Source organism: Pseudogymnoascus verrucosus (assembly GCF_001662655.1).
Source record: "Pseudogymnoascus verrucosus strain UAMH 10579 unplaced genomic scaffold scaffold_29, whole genome shotgun sequence".
NCBI lineage: Eukaryota > Fungi > Ascomycota > Leotiomycetes > Thelebolales > Thelebolaceae > Pseudogymnoascus > Pseudogymnoascus verrucosus.
Window position 1 is genome coordinate 148,406 of NW_017263680.1, and position 22,490 is coordinate 170,895.

The 22,490-nt window shown below is 48.7% G+C and overlaps 11 protein-coding genes across 11 annotated transcripts; 5 read left to right on the top strand and 6 right to left on the bottom strand.

The window, feature by feature from the left end:
• The first annotated feature begins 107 nt into the window (after window positions 1-107).
• VE01_05918 (uncharacterized protein) lies at window positions 108-1,911 on the top strand. The gene is made up of 3 exons (XM_059463747.1): window positions 108-147; window positions 673-814; window positions 884-1,911. Coding segments are annotated over exons 1-3 (1,131 nt in total). The 5' UTR covers window positions 108-145; the 3' UTR covers window positions 1,871-1,911.
• Window positions 1,912-2,043: 132 nt separating this feature from the next.
• On the top strand, window positions 2,044-3,143 carry VE01_05919 (uncharacterized protein). The gene is made up of 3 exons (XM_018275377.2): window positions 2,044-2,391; window positions 2,472-2,911; window positions 2,971-3,143. The coding sequence occupies exons 1-3, from the start codon at window positions 2,130-2,132 to the stop codon at window positions 3,046-3,048; spliced, it is 780 nt and encodes a 259-aa protein (XP_018129308.1). The 5' UTR covers window positions 2,044-2,129; the 3' UTR covers window positions 3,049-3,143.
• On the bottom strand, window positions 3,125-4,899 carry VE01_05920 (uncharacterized protein). The gene is made up of 3 exons (XM_018275378.2): window positions 4,067-4,899; window positions 3,836-4,010; window positions 3,125-3,744 (listed from the first exon to the last, which is right to left on the bottom strand). Exons 1-3 carry the CDS (start codon window positions 4,574-4,576, stop codon window positions 3,293-3,295), a joined length of 1,137 nt encoding a protein of 378 aa, XP_018129410.1. The 5' UTR covers window positions 4,577-4,899; the 3' UTR covers window positions 3,125-3,292.
• On the bottom strand, window positions 4,900-7,487 carry VE01_05921 (uncharacterized protein). Its single transcript, XM_018275379.2, has 2 exons — window positions 6,213-7,487; window positions 4,900-6,162 (listed from the first exon to the last, which is right to left on the bottom strand). The coding sequence occupies exons 1-2, from the start codon at window positions 7,366-7,368 to the stop codon at window positions 6,032-6,034; spliced, it is 1,287 nt and encodes a 428-aa protein (XP_018129409.2). The 5' UTR covers window positions 7,369-7,487; the 3' UTR covers window positions 4,900-6,031.
• A 252-nt stretch (window positions 7,488-7,739) lies between these two features.
• Window positions 7,740-11,760, bottom strand: VE01_05923 (uncharacterized protein). Its single transcript, XM_059463748.1, has 9 exons — window positions 11,621-11,760; window positions 11,546-11,571; window positions 11,426-11,495; window positions 11,009-11,372; window positions 10,614-10,960; window positions 10,202-10,547; window positions 9,599-10,154; window positions 9,469-9,545; window positions 7,740-9,422 (listed from the first exon to the last, which is right to left on the bottom strand). Exons 1-9 carry the CDS (start codon window positions 11,625-11,627, stop codon window positions 8,891-8,893), a joined length of 2,325 nt encoding a protein of 774 aa, XP_059319619.1. The 5' UTR covers window positions 11,628-11,760; the 3' UTR covers window positions 7,740-8,890.
• VE01_05922 (uncharacterized protein) lies at window positions 7,789-8,817 on the top strand. Its single transcript, XM_018275380.2, has one exon. The coding sequence runs from the start codon at window positions 7,820-7,822 to the stop codon at window positions 8,675-8,677; it is 858 nt and encodes a 285-aa protein (XP_018129399.2). The 5' UTR covers window positions 7,789-7,819; the 3' UTR covers window positions 8,678-8,817.
• A 508-nt stretch (window positions 11,761-12,268) lies between the features above and the next one.
• Window positions 12,269-15,799, bottom strand: VE01_05924 (uncharacterized protein). Its single transcript, XM_018275382.2, has 9 exons — window positions 15,467-15,799; window positions 14,726-15,412; window positions 14,100-14,672; window positions 13,543-14,039; window positions 13,224-13,484; window positions 13,032-13,168; window positions 12,776-12,984; window positions 12,530-12,728; window positions 12,269-12,475 (listed from the first exon to the last, which is right to left on the bottom strand). Exons 3-9 carry the CDS (start codon window positions 14,156-14,158, stop codon window positions 12,347-12,349), a joined length of 1,491 nt encoding a protein of 496 aa, XP_018129416.1. The 5' UTR covers window positions 14,159-14,672; window positions 14,726-15,412; window positions 15,467-15,799; the 3' UTR covers window positions 12,269-12,346.
• Window positions 14,730-16,880, top strand: VE01_05925 (uncharacterized protein; the record flags this gene model as incomplete). Its single annotated transcript, XM_018275383.1, has 7 exons — window positions 14,730-15,027; window positions 15,082-15,286; window positions 15,337-15,760; window positions 15,813-15,935; window positions 15,985-16,329; window positions 16,386-16,685; window positions 16,737-16,880. The coding sequence occupies 7 exons, from the start codon at window positions 14,730-14,732 to the stop codon at window positions 16,878-16,880; spliced, it is 1,839 nt and encodes a 612-aa protein (XP_018129415.1).
• On the bottom strand, window positions 16,426-18,821 carry VE01_05926 (uncharacterized protein). The gene is made up of 3 exons (XM_018275384.2): window positions 18,529-18,821; window positions 17,904-18,476; window positions 16,426-17,853 (listed from the first exon to the last, which is right to left on the bottom strand). Exons 1-3 carry the CDS (start codon window positions 18,701-18,703, stop codon window positions 16,979-16,981), a joined length of 1,623 nt encoding a protein of 540 aa, XP_018129418.1. The 5' UTR covers window positions 18,704-18,821; the 3' UTR covers window positions 16,426-16,978.
• Window positions 18,822-19,881: 1,060 nt separating this feature from the next.
• Window positions 19,882-20,430, top strand: VE01_05927 (uncharacterized protein; the record flags this gene model as incomplete). Its single annotated transcript, XM_018275385.1, has 1 exon — window positions 19,882-20,430. One exon carries the CDS (start codon window positions 19,882-19,884, stop codon window positions 20,428-20,430), a length of 549 nt encoding a protein of 182 aa, XP_018129417.1.
• Window positions 20,431-21,155: 725 nt separating this feature from the next.
• Window positions 21,156-22,106, bottom strand: VE01_05928 (uncharacterized protein; the record flags this gene model as incomplete). Its single annotated transcript, XM_018275386.1, has 1 exon — window positions 21,156-22,106. One exon carries the CDS (start codon window positions 22,104-22,106, stop codon window positions 21,156-21,158), a length of 951 nt encoding a protein of 316 aa, XP_018129401.1.
• Between the last annotated feature and the right edge of the window lie 384 nt (window positions 22,107-22,490).

The following is a 22,490-nucleotide window of genomic DNA, read 5'->3' on the forward strand; positions in this document are numbered from 1 at the left end:
GAGGCCGATATATCCGCTTTGGTACCGCATTTAAATCCGACTCAGCAACTACCCCCAACGGCTTCTCGTAATACTCCAATGCCTTTCCATGCATCATTCGTTTAGATCGATCGTAGAATCCGATGAACACCGCAGGATCTGTTGTATGTAAGGTTACCCATGTTTAATTATCTCCGATTGTCTGTTGTACTCTCGTTGCGTATGACGTTCTCCCTTGCATCGAGAAGTCTCACTTTATATGACCATATAAGGAGGACCTTTTCAAATCCCCCTTCTTCGATTTTGCCATCTCTTAATACCCTTTTATCTTTTCCCCATCTTCAGGTATCTTTAGAGATAGTGCGGCACATAAAATGGGTTCCCAGGGAGAAATCAACGGACCCAGTGGTTCTAATTCGAAGTTGGATGATGTTCCCCTATCTCATTCAGCCACAACCCTAGCCGCTGTAGACTCCGAGGCGGGTGTAAAAGAAGGATCTTTCAATGTTACCGATAACGACAAGGGTGCAACTCCAGCCATAGCTTTTCCCGAAGGGGGCGCACGGGGCTGGGCCACAGCTGCTGGAGCCGCTGGTGTTTTGTTCTGCACTTTTGGTTATATCAATACATTTGGGTACATTTCCAATTCCAGTTCAGAATATCTTATTAAATATAAAAACTAATAGGATGTAGGTTTTATCAGGAGTATTATCAGAGACATCAGCTATCTGGCGAGACTCCGTCTGCCATTTCATGGATTGGCTCTGTGCAAGGCTTTTTTATTTTCTCTGGCTCTCTTGTTGGAGGGCCACTATTTGATCGCTATGGCGAAAAGGTATGTGGCTATTCCCTAATTAAGTTAATATCATTGAAATTATAGGGCAATAACTGACACAAATTTTAGGTCCTGTGGCCTCCTGCCTTCGTCTGCGTCCTGTCTGTCTTCATGACCTCCATCTCGACGAAATACTGGCATTTCATCCTTGCACAAGGCGTCCTCGGGGGGATCTCGATGGGAATGACAATGGCACCGGCTATGGCAGCCGTTCCTCAGTACTTCAATAAAAAGCGCAGTGCGGCGATGGGTGCGACCGTTGCTGGGTCATCCGTGGGCGGCATCATCCTTCCTATCATGCTCGGGAAAATGCTCAACGGCAATGGGCTATCATTCGGATGGGCCGTACGTGTTGTTGCCTTTCTCATGTTCGCCATTCTAAGCGTGTCGTGCTTATGTATCAAGGCACGTTTGCCACCTCGCAACGGAACTTTCTTACTCCCTAGTGCGTTTAAGGATCTACAATACGTGGCTGTAGTTGCGGCTGGTTTCCTGATGATCTTTGGCTTCTTCGGCCCATTCTTCTACCTCCCTGTCTACGCGGTCCAACAGGGAATGTCAAAGCTTCTTGCTTCGTATGTCTTATCTATTCTGAACGCCGCATCCTTCTTTGGCCGGGTGGTGCCTGGTATTATGGCCGATAGAGTCGGACGCTACAACACTCTATTTGTCGCAGCTATTGCATCGGGAGTTTTGATATTCTGCTGGCCGCTCATTACTACAAATGCGGGAATAATTGTTTTCGCTGCACTCTTTGGATTCTTTTCTGGCACCATTATTTCAGGGATAATGGTGTGTCTGGCATCGTGCGCCGGCGACCCGCGAGCAATTGGTACCTATATAGGAATGGGGCTGACACTGGGAGGAGTGGCAGTACTGATTGGACCCCCAATCAATGGTGCTCTTCTCACAGAGTATAGCGGCTTTCATGAAATAAGCTGGCTTATGGGGACGGTGACAATGGCTGGCGCCATGTCCGTAGTTTTGGCAAAGTGGTTGAGTGGGGGGGGGCATTTTTGCAAAGCTGTGAGCGAATTTCTTGTGGGTTATATGTAGCATTGAAATACTAGCTCTAGGCGTCAATATAGAGATCGGTTAGAACTTGGTATTATAATCAGACTCCCGATGCATAATGTTTTATTGTGGCCGTTTAATATTTACTTCGGAAGATCATGCAACGTTTTGGGTGTTACCAGGATGGGAATCCATCGCTTAAGTTTCCTGCATCTCTACAGTTCCATCGAGTTCTCGGCGTTTTATCGAATCTGCCGTTAATATTGGATCTTTCATACACAACTCCGCCCTAACAATAAATATGGATGAAAACCCATCTCTCGTCCAGGAAGCCCGCAATAGGCGTGCCTCGTCAATACCCGTCGTTCTCATTCACGATGGCGGCGGCACTGCCTTCGGATACTATATCCTCGGCGAGCTGCACCCTGCGCGCGAGCTATGGGCGATCCGTAACCCCGACTACAACCGTAGTAAGCCGTATTCAATGACTATGGAGGAGATGGCACGAAATTATATTCGAATGATTGAATCAAGCGGGATCCGTGGCCCCATCTATCTCGGTGGTGAGCACTGCGACAGGACCCCTCCATCTCACCTCGTACTTTCGGTCATTATACAACCAACAGATACTAATTCCGTACAGGATGGTCACTCGGCGGCCTTCTCTCCGTTGTCATGGCCAATGAAATCTCCAAATCCACCACCCCCGTCTCCTTCTCCCTCGCCGGCATCCTCCTCATTGAGTCTCCATTCTATAGTCCCAAAAGCGAGTGTCCCCCAGTGCGCACTGTGGACTTTTCGCACCTCCCAGAGCATATCAGGAACTGTTTAAGCAGTTGTATGGTCATGCTGGAGGAGTGGTCGATGCCGACCACCGGCCCGGAAGGGTGGCTTCCGCCTGCGGTGCTCATTCGTTCGACTCAGCGCATGGTGGCAGGGCCTGGTGAGTCGAATGAGTTGCCTGCGAGAGTGGATTTGCGCCGAGATGATAAGATCCTGGGGTGGGGCCTCATAGGTCAGGAATTTATCATTGGAACTCTTGATGTGGAGTCAAATCACTACAATATTTTTGATATGAACAAAGTAAGTTAGCACGTACCTTGATTAGAATATTTTGGGCTTTGCTGATTACACTTTGATAGATCGAAGAGGTAACATGGGCTATAAACCGGGCATTGCAGATGCTGGATGCCAGTAGAGGCATAGGCATACTTACCTGATGATATGGGTATTAGATTGCGCTCAAGTTCTAGTTCTATCTTAGATCATCTCAATAGATTATTCACGGTCAATGCAAAGAAAATATAGAAATTGGTACTAATAGTCCTGTATGTGTGGTGAATATGTAAATTATATTATACCGTAATTATGCCATGCCGAGGAAGCACAAATGCAACAATTGTCACTACTTAGACCCTCTAGCTCATCTGGCTGGTTCTTGACTTATTACAACCCATGCAATTTCTATTGAGCGTGCGGTGCCTTCTGGATATCTCCAACGGTTTCGGGGATCTTCTCACTCGCTCCTAAGCTCCCGTCACTACCATGTCCTGTGTTTTCACCACTTTCCGCTCGTGCCAGAGGCACTACCTTGGGGCCTCTATTAAATCGTTTCTCCTTAGCATCAATGATAGCCTGTTGTTTGACTTCCCGTCTTTCATCTCGTGCCTTATTTCGTGCTATTTTTTCCTCATTCTTGTTGAAGAACGGATAGGTAGCTGCGGCCCAGCCAGCTTTGGTGAAACAGTACCCCGGATGCAGAAGAGTAAATGCGCCACACGCAATCATAATCATGGCGCCATCTAGTATCATGAATGATACTTCGTTGTTCGCAAGATGGCCGGCGAAGCCGCCAGAAAGCTCGGCGGCACGGAATACCGACCGCGTGAAGACACATACAGTAGCGAGAGTGAGGCCTATATTGGAAGTTTGTGAGCTGATGTTATAGATAGCAAACGGAAAAGGGAACTGGGCTGTAAATAAAAATAATTATATGACGTGACTCACCTCCAAGGAAGAGCTTAAATCTCTGGGAGTTGTAGACGTCGGCATGGGTAGGGTTCAGATGATTTCGGTTCTTGTACACCCGCAATGCAAACTCAACACCAATGATTGTAAAAGCTGTGAGACTTGCAACTTGGATGGCAAGACCAGCAACCATGATGTGAGTGCCGAGATCAATCTATTGTAAATTTAGCATCGATACTGTGAAGTTATCGTACGTATTGGGAAACAAACCATGGTCGGGTTGGTCAATGGGAAAATCGACGCGATGACCCCCCCAACGGCCTGGATCAACAAGCTTAAAACATCGCATGCCACAAATACGAACGTGTACGTCCGAGGCTTCAGCCAGCTAATCTCTTCCCCAACAATAACCACAATTCTACCCAGGCAGAGATAGATAGCTGCTGCAAAGAAGACGGGCCCCAGCGTAAGACAGACCAAGTACAGCAAAAAATAAGGCCGATAGAAAGGGTTGCTGTGAAGAAGGATACGGCCGATGTAGCCCGCACTCTCAAGTACAAGGCCCGCAAGCATACACATACAGACTGAAGATGTACGGTATTTGATACCCAGCCATATCTGGGCAAATATAAAGGCGCATATGAGAATAAGAAAGAACAGGTTCCCCCCCAACGACGGGATGTATTTCACAAACCCCCATTGGTGGACATCGCAAGTGGCGAGAGTACAGACGAAGCCCTCAATATATCCTTCAGGAACAACGCGGCCGACAAGAGACATTTTGGCGCCTCGATTCTGTGTCTGAGGAAAGGAGACGGTTGCGTTACTAAAGGGGTTCAAGGCTCCCAAAGAGACGTAGTATGGCGGGGTCAGCAAGCGTAAAATCACACGTCTTGCTTTGCATCAAGGAAAGGGTGGCGGGGATTGTATTTAAAGGAGTCGGGATGCGAAGGATTTGCTTGTAATGGGGAGAATCAGTTCAACCATGCAGCTGCATCTTTTGACAGGCGGCGGAATAGTAGTTCCATTCTCCCATGTCATGAAATATCAATAAATGACGACGACCCGAGCCTAGTAGTAGCTGGGATACTTGTATTTTGGATACCCATGCCCCATGTCGAGTAGCGCCCCCTCCCATGCGTTTGATGAGTGTGGTTGTACTTGCATCCGATAATTCGCTAGGGGGTGCGCGAGGCTACGAGCAAGACTGGTAACGGCTATATACCCCCGCAATTAGCAATGCCTAACGACTGACATGTGTGGGGTATTGATGTGGTCTTGATGCAGGGTCGTTCAAGGTTCAGGTAGCGACCGGGCCTGCTTCCGAAATATATTTGGATTGTGGGGTCCAAGAGTGGTGAAGCACCGTTGACGGGCAGGGGTGGCATGTTCCATTGTTCGAATGTAGACATAATGAAGTGTAGCCCTGCCGCGTTGTCTGTGGGGGCCAACAGAGTATAGGCAGCTAAAAGGCTCGGATCCTTCATGGGCCCATGTACACCCGCACAACTATTCAGCCGCGCAGGTTTATTGATTCCTTCTAGAAGGATTTTGCAATTCAGGCCGGGCAAAGCTGATGCGCTTGGCTCATTGGCGTCTCTCTGCAGCTATCAACATCGACTTCGGCGGTTCTATTTCAGCCACATTGTTTCGAGGCATTTAGCCACGAGCCGAACCCTTGACTCATTTGAATATGTTGGTCCGATCTATTAATTTCTTTCCTAGGGCGGCAGGGGTGGCTCAAGCCACAGCTGGGAAGGATTGGGGAAGCAACAACAGATGGCGCACGGAGATGGATGCTCCTGCTGGATATTTCCTTGCTTCGTACTAAAATTGACTGTCTTATATCGCCCAATGACAATTCCGTTGGCTGAACAAAGCTTCAATGCAACGGAGCTCCCCATATATCCAACCACTTCATCCTACGGTCATGCAGACGATGGCCATTACAGAATGGAACATATGTTTCTGGGAAGGGACTCGCTGTAAACTCGGAGTCGCATTTACACGCGGCAAAGAGAGCGACCCGAAATAAAGAAGAGATGGGGGCGAAAGTGTCGAGAGAGCGATCGAAATGGTGTAAACCAAGGAAGTGGCATGCATCAATAATACGTATCTTGTATCCCCGATACCGCTCTTCTGTGTCACAGTTTCAGCTCCTGTGCGCCGTATAAAGCACGATTTAACAGCTACCGTAATTATAGTTTTAAATCAAACAACCGTTATGAAACTGATTCACTCAGACTGGCTTATTTCTGGCGCGTAAACCTCCCGTTGTAGCCATCCAGCAGCGTTTTCATACATTTCGCGCCCCCGTTTCCTCATTCTCACTTTAGCGGCTCCAAATGCAACCCACTGATCAAAAGCTGGGTGACAGAGTTAGCTAATTCATTCATAGTTTCAAGGCTATCCGTACCATGGTCTTCACCAGGTATCTTCTCCCACTTCACCCCGTTCCTCTCCCATGCAAGGTCGGATCCGACTCTTTGACCGGGGCCGCAGTTTGCCATTTTCTCAGCCATAATTTCTGCTTGCCTGCAAAGAAGATCAAGCTCGCATCCAAAAATGCAAATCTTCGGCGGCAGGCTCTCTCTTGGGGCGAAGACGGGGCTGAGCATCGGATCCCTCAAATCCTGCCCTGCTTTAACATACCCCCAGCCAAACATCCAGAGTTGGTCTTGTGGCAAGGTAGTACCAGCACCGTTTGGGTTTTCCCTCAACTCATCTGTGGTCGTGGGTAAGAAATTTGCTGGAGGATAAAATGCCACGAGCCCCCCAATTCTTCCCTGTAGAGTCTTATTTTGAGAGACCGCGCAGGCTAGGTTTCCACCAGCGCTGAAGCCTCCGATGGCAACTTTTGACTTATCTATCGGTAGGGAATCATCATCTAAGACGGCGTTTACGAGGTCGGTCAACGCCTGAACGGCGGTGGGAAATCGATATGAAGGCGATTTGGGATAGTCGAGGCTTACAACAAGTATATTGTTGTTGTTTGAAAAATTAGAACAGAAACCGTCGTCTGCCACAGGGTTTGTCCATGAAAACCCGCCGCCATGCATATGAATGTAGACAGGGAGTGACGAGCCGCCGGGTTTGTAAGACCGCGGTATGTAGATACGATTCGTTAGTGATCGGTGACAGGAATACCTCTTCTTGAAGGTGGGTTGTATAGATCTATCGCAGATACCAGGGATACTCAGTAAACCCAATACGAGGTCGAAAAGTAATTTGACCAGATGAAGCGTGACGAGGTATCTCAGTCTTTGGAGAATGGGAAGGCTTCCGGCGTGAGTTTTTGAGCCTATCAACGGGGTCGTAGTGGACGAGACTGGTGCGTCGGGATCTGCCATGGCTAAGCTTGGGAGACTATGGAAAACGAACGGACTTATCACAGATTTCGGGAGCTTCAAATGGGAGCTAGGAGGGGCTTTTTGCTCGTATCTCGTAAACACCGCTAGGCCCCTCCATTGATCTGTCCTCCATCTTGTTTGTGTCCAACTGCCGACAATGCGGTGTGGTCTGTGCACCATCGGAAATGCCATATCCAGATCACCGACTTCCCCGGTTGACATCGTATTCGGCCCATCGAGGGATCAGCAATATCGCCAAGGGAGTCTTTGAGACACTTCGATCACCCATATCCGTCTTTCCGCGCGATATTTGGACATTTGGAACTTGCTCAGCCAGTATTCTCACCTGTCCTGTCTGCAGCTTCAAGAGATCGGCGCAGGCAAGCTTGGACATGTCGGAGACCTTTTTACAGTTTCCACCAATACCAACAGTGCTTGCCACTACCCGATTGCGGATTCACATAAGCCCGTGAAAGCTTAACTCGATTTAGATGTGATGGCGCTTGCCACCTTCCCCATTGCGGGTGGCGCATAAGCTTATTTAATGACTATGCCTGCATGATTAGAATGAACTTCATGCAGTATGTTTGGTAAGAAGTAGATCCAATTTCCATGTTTGGGCATTGAGAGATGTCCGGGTTCGCCGAGAATATGGCTATATAAGAGTTCTTAAATGCCAGAGGTAAAGTTAAATATCACATCTACTCATTTCCCATTCCAATTCTCATTCAAACAACCACAAACCACCGCCATCATGTCTCTCCGTACAACTATTTCTATCGTTTCGGTCCTGTTGGCGATGCAATCAGGCGTCATGGCTGCGCTTAACCCAAATTGTGCTCCAGGAGGAAACTTCGATATGAAGCCCTGGAAGCTGCAGCTTCCCATCGGCAACCCAGGACAGCCACAGACCATCTCTAGCTCGCAATTGCAAGGCTGTGGTGGCTACCAGGACCCTGGGCACAAATATTTCTTCACTGAGAGTGGGGATGGTGCTCTTGTGATGAAAGTCCCTGGATCTCCAGACTCGGCGGGCTGCGTCACGACCCCAAACAGCAAGCACTGCCGGACTGAGCTTCGAGAGGCCAACCCTTCGGACGGGTCTGCTGCGAGCTGGAGCCCAAACGCAGCTAAAAATAGACTGTATGCGTCTCTATCTGTTGCGTATGCCGACGAATCCAGCCATGGCAGTGTTATCGGTCAGATTCACATCGATGACAGTATCTCAACGAAGCCAGTTTGCGAGCTCTTCTACAACTCCAAGGGTGATATTTCGATGGGAGTCGAGCAGACGAGAGCAGGCAACAATTTACTTTTCACGCCCATTGGGAATATTCCTGTTGGCCAACAGTTCTCGTACGAAATTCGATACGAGAGCAATGTCTTGTCGGTCGGGATCAATGGCGGTGCCCAAAAAGTGCTCGACACTTATCAGTTGAATGCCCCCAACAGCTACTTCAAGGTTGGAAATTATAACCAAGGGAACAATCCGTCCGACATGCACTTTCTTGCTATTGTTGTTACTCATTAGATCTGTGGAGGCCTTTATAAGCCGACATAGGCACCTAACGGGCTATTCACCGGGAATCTGTTCGTCAACACTGTAACGAGTTTCCCTTGGAGCTGTCGTAATAAGTCGTCAATCAGAGATAAATAAGACCAAGAATTCTCACACCTGTTCAAAGTATGTGATTAATGAGTGACTTTGCACTGATTCATTAATTGTAATCCCAGGGCTCCCATGTCACAGAGGAGTCTCAGTAGCAATGTTCGGGCGTAGAAACCTTGAATCGAACCCCTGTTCAACCTGCCAAGTGCTCGCTGGAGCAATAGAGTTTGCGAAGAACTCAAGGAGACCCTGATCATTGTCCGTTGACCCCGACGTATTTGACACAGGTGGCTGGTTCATACCCACCGTCGTAGATTGCATGTTATTGCCAGCAGACTGCCACCACTGGAAATCCCCTGGTTGCCATGGAGGGAACAATTGCATTGAGGTATCACCCATATAGCCCATGTCTCCTGTTCCGTTTTGATTCTGTCTTTCTTGGCTAGAGCTGGCAGCTAAATTGCTCAGGCGTCTTGTTACAGAAGGCGGTGGTTGGCCGCTCTCTGGCGATGGATGGCGTGTCGCGGGGGTGGACACACTAGTTGCATTGAAGAGATTATTCCAACTTTCCGTCTCCGATGGTGGTGGTGATATAAGGAAAGGATATCGACAGAGCAAGTCGATGGTGTGGTTCGTAGGCGTTTCCCTGGCTACAGAACCGTCCGTTCTAGAATATGTAAGTGACGTACTCTTGGGTATAGAGCACTACATACCTTTGATTTCCATCGTCATTCCCACACACAAGCTCCCATAGCCCAGCTTGCTGTATGAGATCGCAGCATTCTTGATGCTATTCAATTGTTAAGACGTAATAGCCAGGAATCAATTGTTAGGACAACTTACAACTTTGTCAGCCAAAATAATAGTTTCTTTGGTGTTTGCTAGAGCTTTAATATTAATCTTTAAAAGCTGTGACATCTCTCTACATGACTCTGCACTTGTCGGTTGTTGCTGGATTGTCTCATTTGCAAGCTGAATCGTCACCGAGTCGAGAATACAAAAACTAAGCCATGGATCGCGGAATAGGTGGTCCGGTTCTACTCTGAGCACCTTCTCAAGGAGGCGGCTTATCTGTTGAGCATGATAGAGACATCTATCGCGGCATTTTTGAAAGAATTCAGCTAGCGCTGGCGCGTTGGGATCATCATCACTAGTTGCGCCACGGTCCTGTATCCAGCTTCCAAACAAATCGCATCCACATTGATGGTACCAGACATGGACCATAAGAAACATGTCGAGATGTCGGCTTGTACGGAAGGTGTACATATGGCGCTCTTCGAATGTCATATTAGGCGGTAACTTCTTACGCCAGTCCTCAAGCTCTTTTACAACTCGGTAAAACTGGGATGTTTCCATCCACGGGGGTTCCATGTTATATTCTCGCTGGTCCCGAATAAAACTACGTGCCTGTGAGTACGTGGATTTCGGTTTGTTGTGTAGACTCACTTTGTGATCCGCCTCTTTAGGGCAAGAATCCTTATAAAATACCCGTTTGGATTTGTTGCATGATAGGCTGCCGCGTCATTTGACTCGTCATGGAGGAGAAGCGTTGTACATGGAGTACCTTGGGTAAAATTCCACAGATTGCAAGGTAATCCCAAGTTACACACTGCTTCATCACTTACGTGCATCTCGTCGGAAGCAAGCAAAATATCTGCTCCAAAAACAGACCACATCAAACGACGACTGCATTCGTCTTTGAGAAACGTCCCAGAGTCGCTCATAGGTGAGTCTGGTTGCTGGGCTGTCGGGTGGTTTAGTTTTAACTGAAGTGCCATTCGGATAGATATTCCTACATCAATATGGTCAGCAAATTTCAGGGGTAGGGCGCCAAGTATGACAAGAGGAGGAATACTACCCGTCAAATTCCATGCAGAGGTAATATCAGCTTCATGGATATCGTGCATTGCCAGAGTCTGTAGGGCCAATATGGGAAGTGTGGAAATTTGGTCCAAGCTCTCCATCACCATGGATTTTGCTTCAGCGACCCAACTTCTACCTTTAGCCTTGCTCTCTGGATCCTCGAGAAACTTTGCAGAAACTCCACAAATCGCTAATAAAAGCAGCCTCGGCGACTTCTCAAACGCTTCGCAAAGAACTCCTGGGTGCAAGACATTGTTGAGACATATGGGATGAACATTGGATAGGTATGAGTCAAGATATGGCAACAGAGCAGGGCCAGCAGGTAGCCGGGGCGAGCTAGGTCTATGTTGTTATTAGCTGAGTATCCATATGACAGAGTGATGCTATTACAGCCTCGAACTTCCACGAGAGCTTATTCCCATATCGATATCTTGCCTGGTAGATGCAACACTCCCGCTTTGGTGACAGTCATGGTTGTAATCTACCTCCATGGTTTCCATCGGAATATTACCTTGGCTGTCTGGAATATTTAATAGCTGTGATACTGGGACGGATCTCTCGGGTTGTGATTGGCGCCCTTGCTCATAGATGCAACTGATACCACGGCGGACGCATACTGAACATGATGGCTTGCCAGCATCACATTTAAGCTTCTTTTTGCGGCATGTTTCACACGCCACGGACGTTCTAAGACGTTTATGGCCCGCACGAGTAACTTCCCCAGACACGAGCTCCTCGCTGTTGGGGCGAGAGGCTATCATATACATCAGCACCAAACAAGTAGGGGATATACTACTCCTGTCATACCTTGCCATCTGCATTCAAGCCCAAGTTTCTCACACCGCAAACATAAACCTAGACGGCCATCACATTTTACCTGTCAATCTTAGCAACGACCAAGAACATCCGCATCGTTGGGTATCTTACTTTTCGAAAGCGACAAGTTGAGCATCCTACATTTCTCGCATCAGTACTGTAGCATTTTGTTAGAGCTAGACATACCAGTCATTATTAGACTAATTTATGAGGATCCTCATAGCAAATATCTTCCAACAGTAGCAGAGAAGTCATCCAGAGGAGTCCGGTAACTCGGTGTCAAGGCTAGCTTTCGCTGGTCACCAACTAACCCCTGTGGCATGGCGCCACCGCGGTTACCCCGCAAATACGCATCGATTCCACGTTTATTGAATTTAAGTCAGGTGATATGGAAATTTTCCATCATAAATACTGTGCTTTCTATTTCACTGAGGGAATCGGTGTCATAGTATAATAGTAGCTATATTTTCATGGCGAAGCCGTGGACTCCTCTGGTCATTGTAGGGGTTCTTCGATAGCGCAGAGTTATTTACATCCCACGTGATAGTACAGGTGAACATATGCCTGTCCTTATACTCCTATCAGTCTGTACGGCGTCTTTGTATCCGGTTCTTCTACGGCGTTTACTTTCCTCCAGAGGGCATAGTGGTGAAGCAGCAGTGTCACGCCATGGCGGCTAACTTGACGTCAATTGGAAATGTGGGTCAGCTTCGGATGTCGCGATGGTGGACGGATATCGGCGGACGGAAGTCGCAAAAATGGTAATTGCAACCTGGGTGGGTGATGAAAATAAAGATATTAATTGCAAATAAGACAAAATAAACAAGAGTATTCGCTTCTAATATACTTTAATAATACGTGAATCTTCAATCGCTATTTAGCTCCCCAGAAAGGCTTCTCATGTCCCAAATATCAATTCTTTGTGATATCTCGGCCTGGCTCATTGGAGGACTGAGTATCGATGTCAACATTGTCACCCTTGAGGGTTTTGTCTCCTCGGAAAAACACCTCTTCCATCTCTTCTAGGCTCTTTCCGGCGGTCTTAATAAGTTTGTTAGTATTCTCCTTGGGTAGATAGTAGGGCCTCAAACATACCTCTCTCAGCACGAAGAAAGAATAAACAATAATCGCATAATTGAAGATAGCGAACATGAGAAATGTTCTCCACCCAATGTTTGAGACTGCGTATGGCGTGATCTGGGAAAGTGCAAAGTTGAACAGCCATTGCGACGCAGCTCCGACAGCAATTCCAATCTCTCGGATCCGAGTGGGGAATATTTCTCCAAGATATATCCTAATAATACATTAGCTTCGTCCGGAAAGCTAGAGTGGGGCACATACCATGCAACAGGCCCCCAAGACAGATTGTATGATGCAGACTCGCAGTACACCATGAGAACTGCCGCGATAGCAGAATGTGATATGCTGTCTCCAGGCTTCCCTGGGGGGAACTTCGCGACAATGATGGCGATAATAAGCATGAACGTTCCCATAGCTGCAGCGCCGCCCATAAAAGCAGTCTTTCTGCCAATTCTACCAACGACGAAAAGCTAAACCACGGTCAGATCATGGCTAGGAATTAGATAAGTTGACTTACACAAAAGGTTGAAACTGCTACAACTTTGACGACTCCGAAGAAGCCAGTGATTAAGGCCGTTGAGTTACCAGCACCGACGCTTGTAAAGATCTGGGGGGCATAATACGCAAGTGAAGTGTTGCCCGTTAATTGGGCAGCTATATATAAAGTCAGCCTATACTTCAGTAACAAGTTCAAACGGGAGAAACGTACAGAGTTGCATGGTGATGGCAATAAAAAGTCGGTATCGGTTGGAAGGGAGCAACAGTTCCTTGTAAGTGACGCCCTCTGAAATGCGGCTCTCCTCTTCAATTCCAGCAACGATCTCTGCAAATTCATCTTGTACCTCTTCAGAGTCGCCGCCACGAACCCAGATTAAATTTTCGAGGGCCTGTTCATTTCTCCCTCTCTTTACTAGCCAGCGTGGGCTTTCCTTGACAAGAATCATGCCCAAGCCTAAAATGCCACCGGGAACTGGATTTCAACAGTTAGTATGTGACACTCACAGACTCTGAACAATGGGGGAGCTCACGTAACTGAAGCCCAATTGGGATTTGCCATTGCTTCGTACTCGGTTCTACATGCTTTTGCACAGCGTAGTTTACCCAGTAGCTTACACAGACGCCGATTGCAAAGAATAGCTGGAATCCAGACCCGAGTTGTCCACGGATGTTTTTCGGGGCCATTTCTGCGGAGTACATGGGAACAAGGACGGTGGCTGCACCTACGCCAAAACCGGATATGACTCTGCCAGCGTAAAAACAGGCAATGGAGCCCGTATTGACCACTTGAAGAATTCCGCCCACGATGAACACGGCAGAGCTGATAACCATGGACCAGCGTCGGCCTAGGCGCGCAGTGATGGGCCATATCACGAAACATCCGAAAAATGCACCGGCTTGCAGAATACTAACAGCATTGGCGTTGATGGACTTGGATTGTGCCTTAGTATAGTTGAAGTCTTTCTGGAATGCTGCGAGGGTGAGAACTCCACCAACGATTCCGGTGTCGTAGGCAAACAGAAATGATCTGAGGACATATCAGTATCAGTATAAATCGTAGGGATGTTTGATAAAGATGTCAGCTTACCCAACACAGCAAAGAACCGCAACATAAGTGGCGCGAAAGTTACCCAGCGCAGTACCCATTGTGATATATTTCCTGAGGGTCCAAGATTATTTGATTGACGAATATTTGGGAGCAAGTGAAGGGAATTACTGCAACTTATGTATCGCTCGGAGATGTCACAAACCAAAGACGCCATGGCGTGCTCTCCATCCAGGCAACGTCGAGGATATCCGCCAACAAGGGAGCCATGCCTTCAACACGCGTTGACCTTCGTTCTAGTAATAATTTGGCGTTGCTGTCAGCGACCCATTTCATGCGGGGGCCTCCGTGCCAGGGGTAGCTGCAATCGGTAGTCTCTCTTTAGGGGCGGGCTAAGCTAGCGCGAGCGACATCCACGTCGTCGTTCGACGAGTTCCGAGATTCTCCACAGCGACTTCCGACGACGCTCGGCCGCGGTAGGTGCTGAAAATGGTGGTGGAGGCCGACTTCCATTTGGCTTCGGATGATAAGGGCTCCTTGAGTTACCCCTCAGGGTATCGGCAGTTTTATTGTGAGAGGGGTAAATATATATACTTTGGAGAAATCCTTCTCAACCTATAATTGTCAATTCTATGTAATTAAACTGTAATTGACAGTGCAAAAATCACAATCATGTCTAGAATTCCTACCAAAAAACCCAACTTTCTCATAATTCTTGCCGACGATCTCGGTTTTTCAGACCCAGGCTGTTTCGGTGGGGAGATCAGAACTCCGAATATTGATCGCCTGGCCAAAGATGGAGTTCGATTCACGAATTTCCACGCTGCAGCGGCGTGCTCTCCAACTAGAGCGATGATTATGACAGGGACAGACCATCATATTGCGGGTTTGGGAAACCTAATTGAGTGGTCAAAGGCTTCAGCTCAAGCTGCTGGGAAGGGAAAAGTTGTTTCTACCGCTCCACAGAGAGGTGCGTAATTAATTATCCCATTGTTTTTTCGAGCATATCTGATAATTTTCTTAGGTATGCCTGGTTATGAGGGTTATCTCAACGAGAAAGTAGTTGCCCTGCCTGAAATCCTGAAAGAGGGCGGTTACGAAACTTTCATGGCTGGGAAGTGGCATCTCGGAAGCACCAAAGAGAGGTCGCCAACGACTCGTGGCTTTGAAAAGTCCGTGGGCATGCTCGCGGGATGCTGTAACCATTACGCATACCAACCTCCGGGATCGTGAGTTTAATTACTGCTGTCTTTTTCATGACTGACATATTTCCAAACAGTGAGAACGACATGCCTGGATTCATGCAGACGAGCCACATCGCCGTGCACTTGGAAGATAACGAATACCTAAAGGAGCTGCCGAGCGATTGGTACTCATCCGATTACTATGCAGACAGAATGGTTACTTACCTCAAAGACCGCGATACGGAGCGCCCATTCTTTGGATACCTTCCATTCACGGCTCCCCACTGGCCGCTTCAAGCTCCCCCGGAGCTCGTTGCGAATTACCGCGATGTTTACAAGGACGGACCGGAAGCGCTGCGCCAATCTCGTCTTGCTAAAATGATTGAGCTGGGCCTTATGGATCCCAAGACAGTTCCACATCCAGTTATTGCCGACGAAAATGAGGAGTGGGAAGAAATGAGTGATGAGTCTAAGGCAAAGTCGAGCCGCGCCATGGAGGCATTCTCGGGAATGGTTGAGGTGAGACGTTTGACTTGTTCGGGCTGGATATCATCGGCTAACCCCCAATTAGTCCATGGATATCAACATTGGCAAAGTTCTTGACGAGCTGGAGAAGCAAGGCGAGCTTGACAATACATTTGTTATGTTCCTCAGCGACAATGGAGCCGAAGGTGCAGCATATGAGGCGTATCCGGTATGATTCTAATAAAGTCCGGTAAACAGCGCATCTAATAAAAATTTAGATGATCCGAGGACCACTGTTAGAGCATCTTGACAAGTACTACGACAACAGCCTAGAGAACATCGGAAACGCCAACTCATTCGTTTGGTACGGGCCCCGCTGGGCACAGGCGTCCACCGCACCCTCAAGGTTGTACAAGGCGTACCCAACAGAAGGAGGTGTCCGTGTACCCTGCGTTGCGCGCTACCCTGGATTCAAGAACGGCGAGACAGTAGATGCATTTGCAACTGTTATGGATATTGCGCCCACGATCCTTGAGATGGCCGGGTTATCGCATCCTGCCCCGGAATGGTTAGGCCGAGAAGTCGTGCCGATGCGAGGCGCATCTATGAGTGCCTGGGGAACGGTATGATATATTTATCGCATGATGCGTATTCACGAAAGATCCACTGACGTAAACAGGGAACCGCTGAGAGGATCCACGAGGAAGAGTTCGTCCAGGGTTGGGAACTCCTCGGACGCGGCGCCATCCGCAGAGGAGACTGGAAGGCAGTCTTCATCCCTAAGCCGAAGGGAACCGAGAAGTGGCAGTTATACAATCTCAAAACTGACCCTGGAGAGGTAAACGATCTCGCGGACGAGAACCCGAAGTTATTACAGGAGCTGCTCGTGCTTTGGGACAACTATGTGCTTGAAAATGGGGTTATTCCATTGCAGCCTGAGCTGGGTGAGTATATTGAGGCATTGGATGAGCAGATGACTGTAAGTTTTGCGTATTCCTCATAAATTTACCACTGTACTGACACTTTGTAGGAGAAGGGATGGATGGAGTACGAATTCTGGCAACCGGGGGCGATCCAGAACCCAGATAAATTTATCACGAACCCACCACGGTTCCCAAGGGTAGACAGAAAGGCGACTGTAGCAGCTACATTCGCATCTCAGCTTGCCACATAATTTATATATGCTGTGGTAGTCATATTACTATATTATAGCATGTATATTTTCAATTGTCCAACAACGCTGGTGACGTCTGGAAAGCATCCCTTGTATTATCACGTATTCCCCGTATAATGACCTTGCGGCCCGGTCGTGAAATCTCCCCTCTGCTCCAAACTGCTCACTCTACCCAGTAAGAACTCCAACTGCCGATATGCAGCTCCTGGCACATATTGAGGGATCATGTGCCCCGCCAAATTGACCGTGACGAACGTCAGACCTCTCTCTGTGTGCGTCACACCCTGGAAACCACCACCTGCCGTATCAGTGAACACATGTGTCTCAATACCGTTGGCGTACTGGAGGATCTCGCCGTTGGTTTGGTGGTACGGCACATAGAAGTTCTGCTCCTTGAAGGGCGACGTCTGGAAACCCTGGGCGCCGTTCCAGGTCATGTTCTGGATGGAGATAAGGGACCCGTTGGCGAAGAGGAGGAAGTCGAGCATGCCGTGGCCGATGATTGTGTTGTTCGTGCGCTCAATGACGCTTGGGAGTGGGCCGAGACTGGACTCGATTGACTTGTCACCGTGAGGGAAGAGGTTGTCGCCACCTCCACAGACCATGTAGTTTGTTGGTGGCGCGTTGATGGCTTTCTGTACGTCAGTGCGGTTGAAGTAGTTATTTGGTCCTCCGGCCATAGATGGGAAACCGAGCAAGTTCCACTGATATGGGCAGTAATCTGTCAAGTGGTATATGTTGAAGCAGGGATTTTCATAGTATGCCGCGTTGTAGACCTCATCGAAGATATCACAGCCGGGCTCCTTCCAGCTGGGAGCGGCGGGGATTTTGCTAGATGGCGGGAACTCCGTGGTCCACTTGTTGAAGAAATCAGTGTATCCACAGCTATCTGCGCGAGCTGTGATGTTTGCAATGAAGCTCTCGTTCAAGTTGATCACATTGTTGAAGTAATTCAGCGCAGGCACAATAGGTGCTGCAATTGTTAGTTTGGTACTCTTTTGCTATGGATTGGAGAGTGCTTACCGTGGAGCAGGACGTCGTCTGTGTTGATGGAAGGGTCATTAATCTGAACACCCTTCACATTGAAGTACTTCTCGTCCTTCGTATCCAGCATACCGCTCGCAATATATGGGATATACTGCCCAGCGTAACTTTCTCCCGTGATATATATTTTGTATCCTTGCATAGAAAAGGTATCAATGAAGTTCTTCCAGAAACCCATGAATTGCTCTGCAACATCGTTCTCGTCGTCAACGAGAATACTGCCGGGTGAGAAACCCGTGCTGACTGGCTGATCGATGTATATCATATTGGTAAGGTTAACCCATGAGTATGGGTTTGCGAATGGCGCATAGGTTCCGGGCTGCCATAGGAAAGGCCCATTTTCCTGGAACAGGCCGTCCAAGGAGCTGCAGCCTGGACCACCGTTGAGCCAAATTGTGATCTCCTTCTTCGCCGCTGGGTTCGAAGACGGAAAGAACCAGAACCACAATCTGTTTTCGTCATCTTTCTTGCTGGAAATCGGCAGGGTGCCCGCATACGACTCCCCAATATTGAAGTCCACCTCTGGCAATGCAGAGCCATTGACGGCGAATTCTAGACGTGATCAGCCACGGAATACTGGGAGCCAAGGGGCAAATGGTCATACTGGCAGTTTTCTTGTTCAGGAAGTGAGCAGAGTTCGCCGCACGCGATGCATGTTTTGATACCATGGGTTCCGCTGATCTCTTCTGCACATACTTTGCAGCCTTCTCGTGCGGGTTCTGGGCGGCTGTCACCACCGACGCAGCGAGGAGCAGCAAGAGAGCACGGATAGTCTGCATGATTGCCAGCACAGAATAGCCAAAGTATCACAACAGATGCAATTGGGATACAGAAATGATTTTGGAGATCGTCGACGTATATAAATGCATATAGGTGAACGGAAGCTCACATGTATATTGCCCTATCAACAACATGCAGCACGTTTTCGTGTCTCTCTCATGATGATCATGGGCCACAGTTGCGGATCTCGCACCCCTTCTAGGCATTGATCGCCGAGGCATCTTTGCTGGCTCCGTTGCGGCTAAGCTGTATGCGGCAGCTACTGAGACATAAACCATGGGTAAATGCTATCGTTGCCTGGTGACAAGCAAAGGAAGTGGGGGATCTCGGTGTGTTGACGATGGGGAATCTCAAACGCAGGGATTAGTTCTGCGTTTGTTTCTTCGCTGTCCCCGCATCCCGTGTTTAACCTGCCTCATTCCGACAAGTGGGTGTAACGGGTAGCGGCACGCCAACGAATTGGCTTTCTCAAGCGGCATTGGCAAAGGCTTGAATTAGGGAGGCGGTAACTAATTGTCTGTGCATGCGGACATCCAACGCCTGCGTTGACTTTTGCGCTGAATATTGCGCCTTCGTGGCTGTACAGCGATCATCGTCGTTCGCTACATCGGGAAAGTCGCTGGTTGGCGGGAGTCTCGGTCTTTCCGCGCAATAGGACGGGATGACGAAATGATGCATTCCCACCCACTAATTATACAACGAATCGGCCAATAGGTTGAAAAGACAAACCGACCTTCCTAATTAGTCCAAAAATTGAAGGTATTCGGAAGCTTGTCTATGGCAGCGTCACGACCATGAATGCTTGGTGAATGCCTAGTCTTTGGTATAATACTGCAAAGTTACCCCGGTTTACTACCATCTCAGCCCAAGTAGGGCTGTCAGACTTGCTGGCCGCAAATAGCCATGAAGGACATTGAGAATTTCCAAAGAGATGCTGTGCTGCAAAGTGCCAAGCTGGCTGAGTAACGATGCGAGTGACTCACAATATATGAAGTTATTTTTTCCAATTTGTTCGTTATAATGCAAGTCAACATCCATAACATCAGTGCAATGCAATCTGTCTGCACTTTAAATCCCCCATGCCGATAATGAGACTGAGAGGCATTTGCTTTACGAAAGCTTGACAAGAAGTCAAGAACCGACCGACTCCTTACACCATCCCCCGCACGATATCAACATGAGCAAAATATCGGAAGAGTGGGTATCATCGGCGCCAGGTGCCTCCGGGCGCAAGCTAATCCAGGTCCCGCTTCCCGTGTTGGAAGCCCTCGCAAACGGGGACCTTGAGTCTGCTAACAGCCTCTCCCCGCACCACCTAACGCCGTATCTCATCTCCAGCGAGTGCCGCGGCGTGTGGGGCATGCGGCGTGACCAGGTCACTGCTGACCCTGGGGATGGCGTTTGGGTGACTCGGCTTCTCGTGGACATGGCGACTGGCGCTGTGGTAGGTCGTGCGGGGTTCCATGGGCCGCCGGACCAGGTGGGGATGGTTGAGATAGGCTATGCCATTGATCATTTGTGTCGACGGCAGGGACATGCGCGGGCTGCACTTGAGATCCTCCTCGATATTGCTGCGGGAGACTCGCGCGTGAATGTCGTTCGTGCGTCAGTTCGGCCAGACAATCTGCCATCGAGGGCGCTGATTGATCAGTATGGGTTTACTGTGGTGGGCGAGCAATGGGACGATGAAGATGGACTTGAAGTGGTTCTGGAACTCTTGTTGTGATGAAGGGATCATCATGGAGTTGGAGAGCGACATGGAATCTCGGCGAGTCATTGACCGGCTCGGTGCCTCATCAGAGCCGTTCCACTTTCGGAAACAGATGGCATTATCGATTCTCGGGGCATCTGAGTGGACCCTAGGCGGTATCTCGACGATGAAAGCGAGTAGTTTACCTTCTAAATGGAACTGATTACCACAAAAATACTCTTTCGGTAACTCCATGTTCACGAGAATCTTCCTTAGCTTGTCGGACCCTAAAGGTCCAGACATCGCGAAAGCTCCATTGATCTTTGTTTTCTGCAGTGGGTGAACAACAAAGGCAAATTCATCTTTATTTACAAACAGTGAAGAAATCCGTTCCTGGGAGGGATGCAACATGTGGCAACCGGATGCAAAGGTAGATCTTACAATACTGACAAGTCAAGCAATCCAACACAATGTCATCCCGACGAGAGATATCGGAGGTGTTCCCTCGAACAATCGCTAATCTTACACGGCGGGAAGAGATTATCCTGCGGCACCATGACCGAGCACGGAGACGACTCCAGGCACGAGCAAGAAGCGGGAGAGATTCTGTGGAAACTGGCAATAGAGCTCGAACAGCCAATAACAGGGGCGTTCGATTTGGTCAGAGCAGGATTCCAGGAGACTAGAGGCAAGGTATGAAGAGAATTCACAGTCCCCAGAGCCCGTAGTCTCGCACAGGATCGTGGGAGGAGACGTGGATGTTAACGAGGATCTGATGTTCGATCGATTGCCTGCCCATTTAAAGGCCACGCGTTCTCGTCGTGAACGCTCCCTCGCACAGGCTGGGGTCGCTGGGGCTCGCCATCGCCGAGAACTTCTATTTGAAACTCCTGTGGCGCTGACTGCCAGTAAAACGGATTTTTCGGGCCCTCCACATTGCCTCGATTGAAAAATGTGTTCTGCATACCTAGGAGGGAGGTGAATTCTGCTACCAGTTGATCGAGGGGCCGGTTTGTTATTCTCTCGAGTATAACCATCAAGGACATGAAGTTCAGGTCGGAGTACCGGAACTTGCTTCCCGGTGGATTTGTCAGCCCTTGGGTGACAATGGCCTTTATCTTCTCTTCATATGTCGGGTATATCTCAGAAAACAAAGAGGGCACAGGATCGGAAGCGAAGCCGCTCGTGTGGGTAAGCAGCATTAGGATGGTAATGTTTGACTTGCCATTTACGGCGAACTCAGGCACGTATCTCGTCACCGTCTCATTCAATTGCAACGTTCCTGAGTCTATCTCTCGTAAAGTCGCAACGGTGATGTACATCTTAGTCAGGCTGGCCAGGTCGTAAATGGTATCGAGGTCGGCCGCCTCCTGTAGATGAGGCGGCAGCAACGTGCCATTGGCGTCCGCATACAGATTCTTCTTGCCGAACGCAAAGGCGCTGACAATGGTATTCTTGTGGCCGACAAGAACAGTTCCACCGGGCTCGATTGGATTAATCGCATCGAAAGAGAACCTGCCGTAGTCGGCCGGGGTGGTGTATGCTGTCAAATTGGCGATCATCTGCTGCAGAGGCAGAGGATCCATACCTACGGACTCTGGGGTACTGTAGCTAAGTATATTGCCATGATTAGCGCTCTTGGCAGCGGTAGGGTTTGCCGTCGTTTGGATAAGCACGAGGCTCGTAGAAGCAACTATGCTGAACAATCTCATGTTGGTTTGGAGCCTAAAGCGTTTGTGATCGGTCGCTCAAACGTATGGGACTAAGCCTATGAGATAGGATTGAGACTCACGCAGTGGCAGCGGCCAGATATAAATATTCAAAGCTGGGAAGAACGATTCCTCTATTTTTACCTACATTAAGCGTCCCATTGGCACGACCTATCTATCTCCCTGCAGGACCCCTCATTTCACTATCATAATTGAATATCATTAATACGAAGTAAGCTACAACTATGGCGTTCCTTGAACACTCTGCTCCGAAACTACGAAACTCCAATGAGTGCTCGAGTTTCATTGGCCTGTTAACATTGTCTACCCCACTTCCTTCTACATTCTCCGCTAGTTCATTCTCCGATGTCGTTCTTTGATTGTTTG

Excerpts from the sequence above, each read along its gene's own strand:
- VE01_05918 (XM_059463747.1), top strand. Across the intron at positions 815-883 it reads TTGATCGCTATGGCGAAAAG|GTCCTGTGGCCTCCTGCCTT; the intron begins GTATGTGGCTAT and ends CACAAATTTTAG.
- VE01_05919 (XM_018275377.2), top strand. The coding sequence starts at position 2,130 with ATGGATGAAAACCCATCTCTCGTCCAGGAAGCCCGCAATAGGCGTGCC. Across the intron at positions 2,392-2,471 it reads TGGCCCCATCTATCTCGGTG|GATGGTCACTCGGCGGCCTT; the intron begins GTGAGCACTGCG and ends AATTCCGTACAG. Across the intron at positions 2,912-2,970 it reads ATATTTTTGATATGAACAAA|ATCGAAGAGGTAACATGGGC; the intron begins GTAAGTTAGCAC and ends ACACTTTGATAG.
- VE01_05920 (XM_018275378.2), bottom strand. The coding sequence starts at position 4,576 with ATGTCTCTTGTCGGCCGCGTTGTTCCTGAAGGATATATTGAGGGCTTC. Across the intron at positions 4,011-4,066 it reads CATTGACCAACCCGACCATG|ATTGATCTCGGCACTCACAT; the intron begins GTTTGTTTCCCA and ends AATTTACAATAG. Across the intron at positions 3,745-3,835 it reads ATTTAAGCTCTTCCTTGGAG|GCCTCACTCTCGCTACTGTA; the intron begins GTGAGTCACGTC and ends CTTCCAATATAG.
- VE01_05921 (XM_018275379.2), bottom strand. The coding sequence starts at position 7,368 with ATGTCAACCGGGGAAGTCGGTGATCTGGATATGGCATTTCCGATGGTG. Across the intron at positions 6,163-6,212 it reads GATACCTGGTGAAGACCATG|CTTTTGATCAGTGGGTTGCA; the intron begins GTACGGATAGCC and ends TCTGTCACCCAG.
- VE01_05922 (XM_018275380.2), top strand. The coding sequence starts at position 7,820 with ATGCCAGAGGTAAAGTTAAATATCACATCTACTCATTTCCCATTCCAA.
- VE01_05923 (XM_059463748.1), bottom strand. Across the intron at positions 10,961-11,008 it reads TCTCGTGGAAGTTCGAGGCT|ACCTAGCTCGCCCCGGCTAC; the intron begins GTAATAGCATCA and ends ATAACAACATAG. Across the intron at positions 9,423-9,468 it reads AATGACGATGGAAATCAAAG|AACGGACGGTTCTGTAGCCA; the intron begins GTATGTAGTGCT and ends TACATATTCTAG.
- VE01_05924 (XM_018275382.2), bottom strand. The coding sequence starts at position 14,158 with ATGGGTACTGCGCTGGGTAACTTTCGCGCCACTTATGTTGCGGTTCTT. Across the intron at positions 13,169-13,223 it reads TGCCATCACCATGCAACTCT|CTGCCCAATTAACGGGCAAC; the intron begins GTACGTTTCTCC and ends CTTTATATATAG. Across the intron at positions 12,985-13,031 it reads TAGCAGTTTCAACCTTTTGT|CTTTTCGTCGTTGGTAGAAT; the intron begins GTAAGTCAACTT and ends ACCGTGGTTTAG.
- VE01_05926 (XM_018275384.2), bottom strand. The coding sequence starts at position 18,703 with ATGCAGACTATCCGTGCTCTCTTGCTGCTCCTCGCTGCGTCGGTGGTG. Across the intron at positions 18,477-18,528 it reads CCTGAACAAGAAAACTGCCA|AATTCGCCGTCAATGGCTCT; the intron begins GTATGACCATTT and ends GATCACGTCTAG. Across the intron at positions 17,854-17,903 it reads AGACGACGTCCTGCTCCACG|CACCTATTGTGCCTGCGCTG; the intron begins GTAAGCACTCTC and ends TAACAATTGCAG.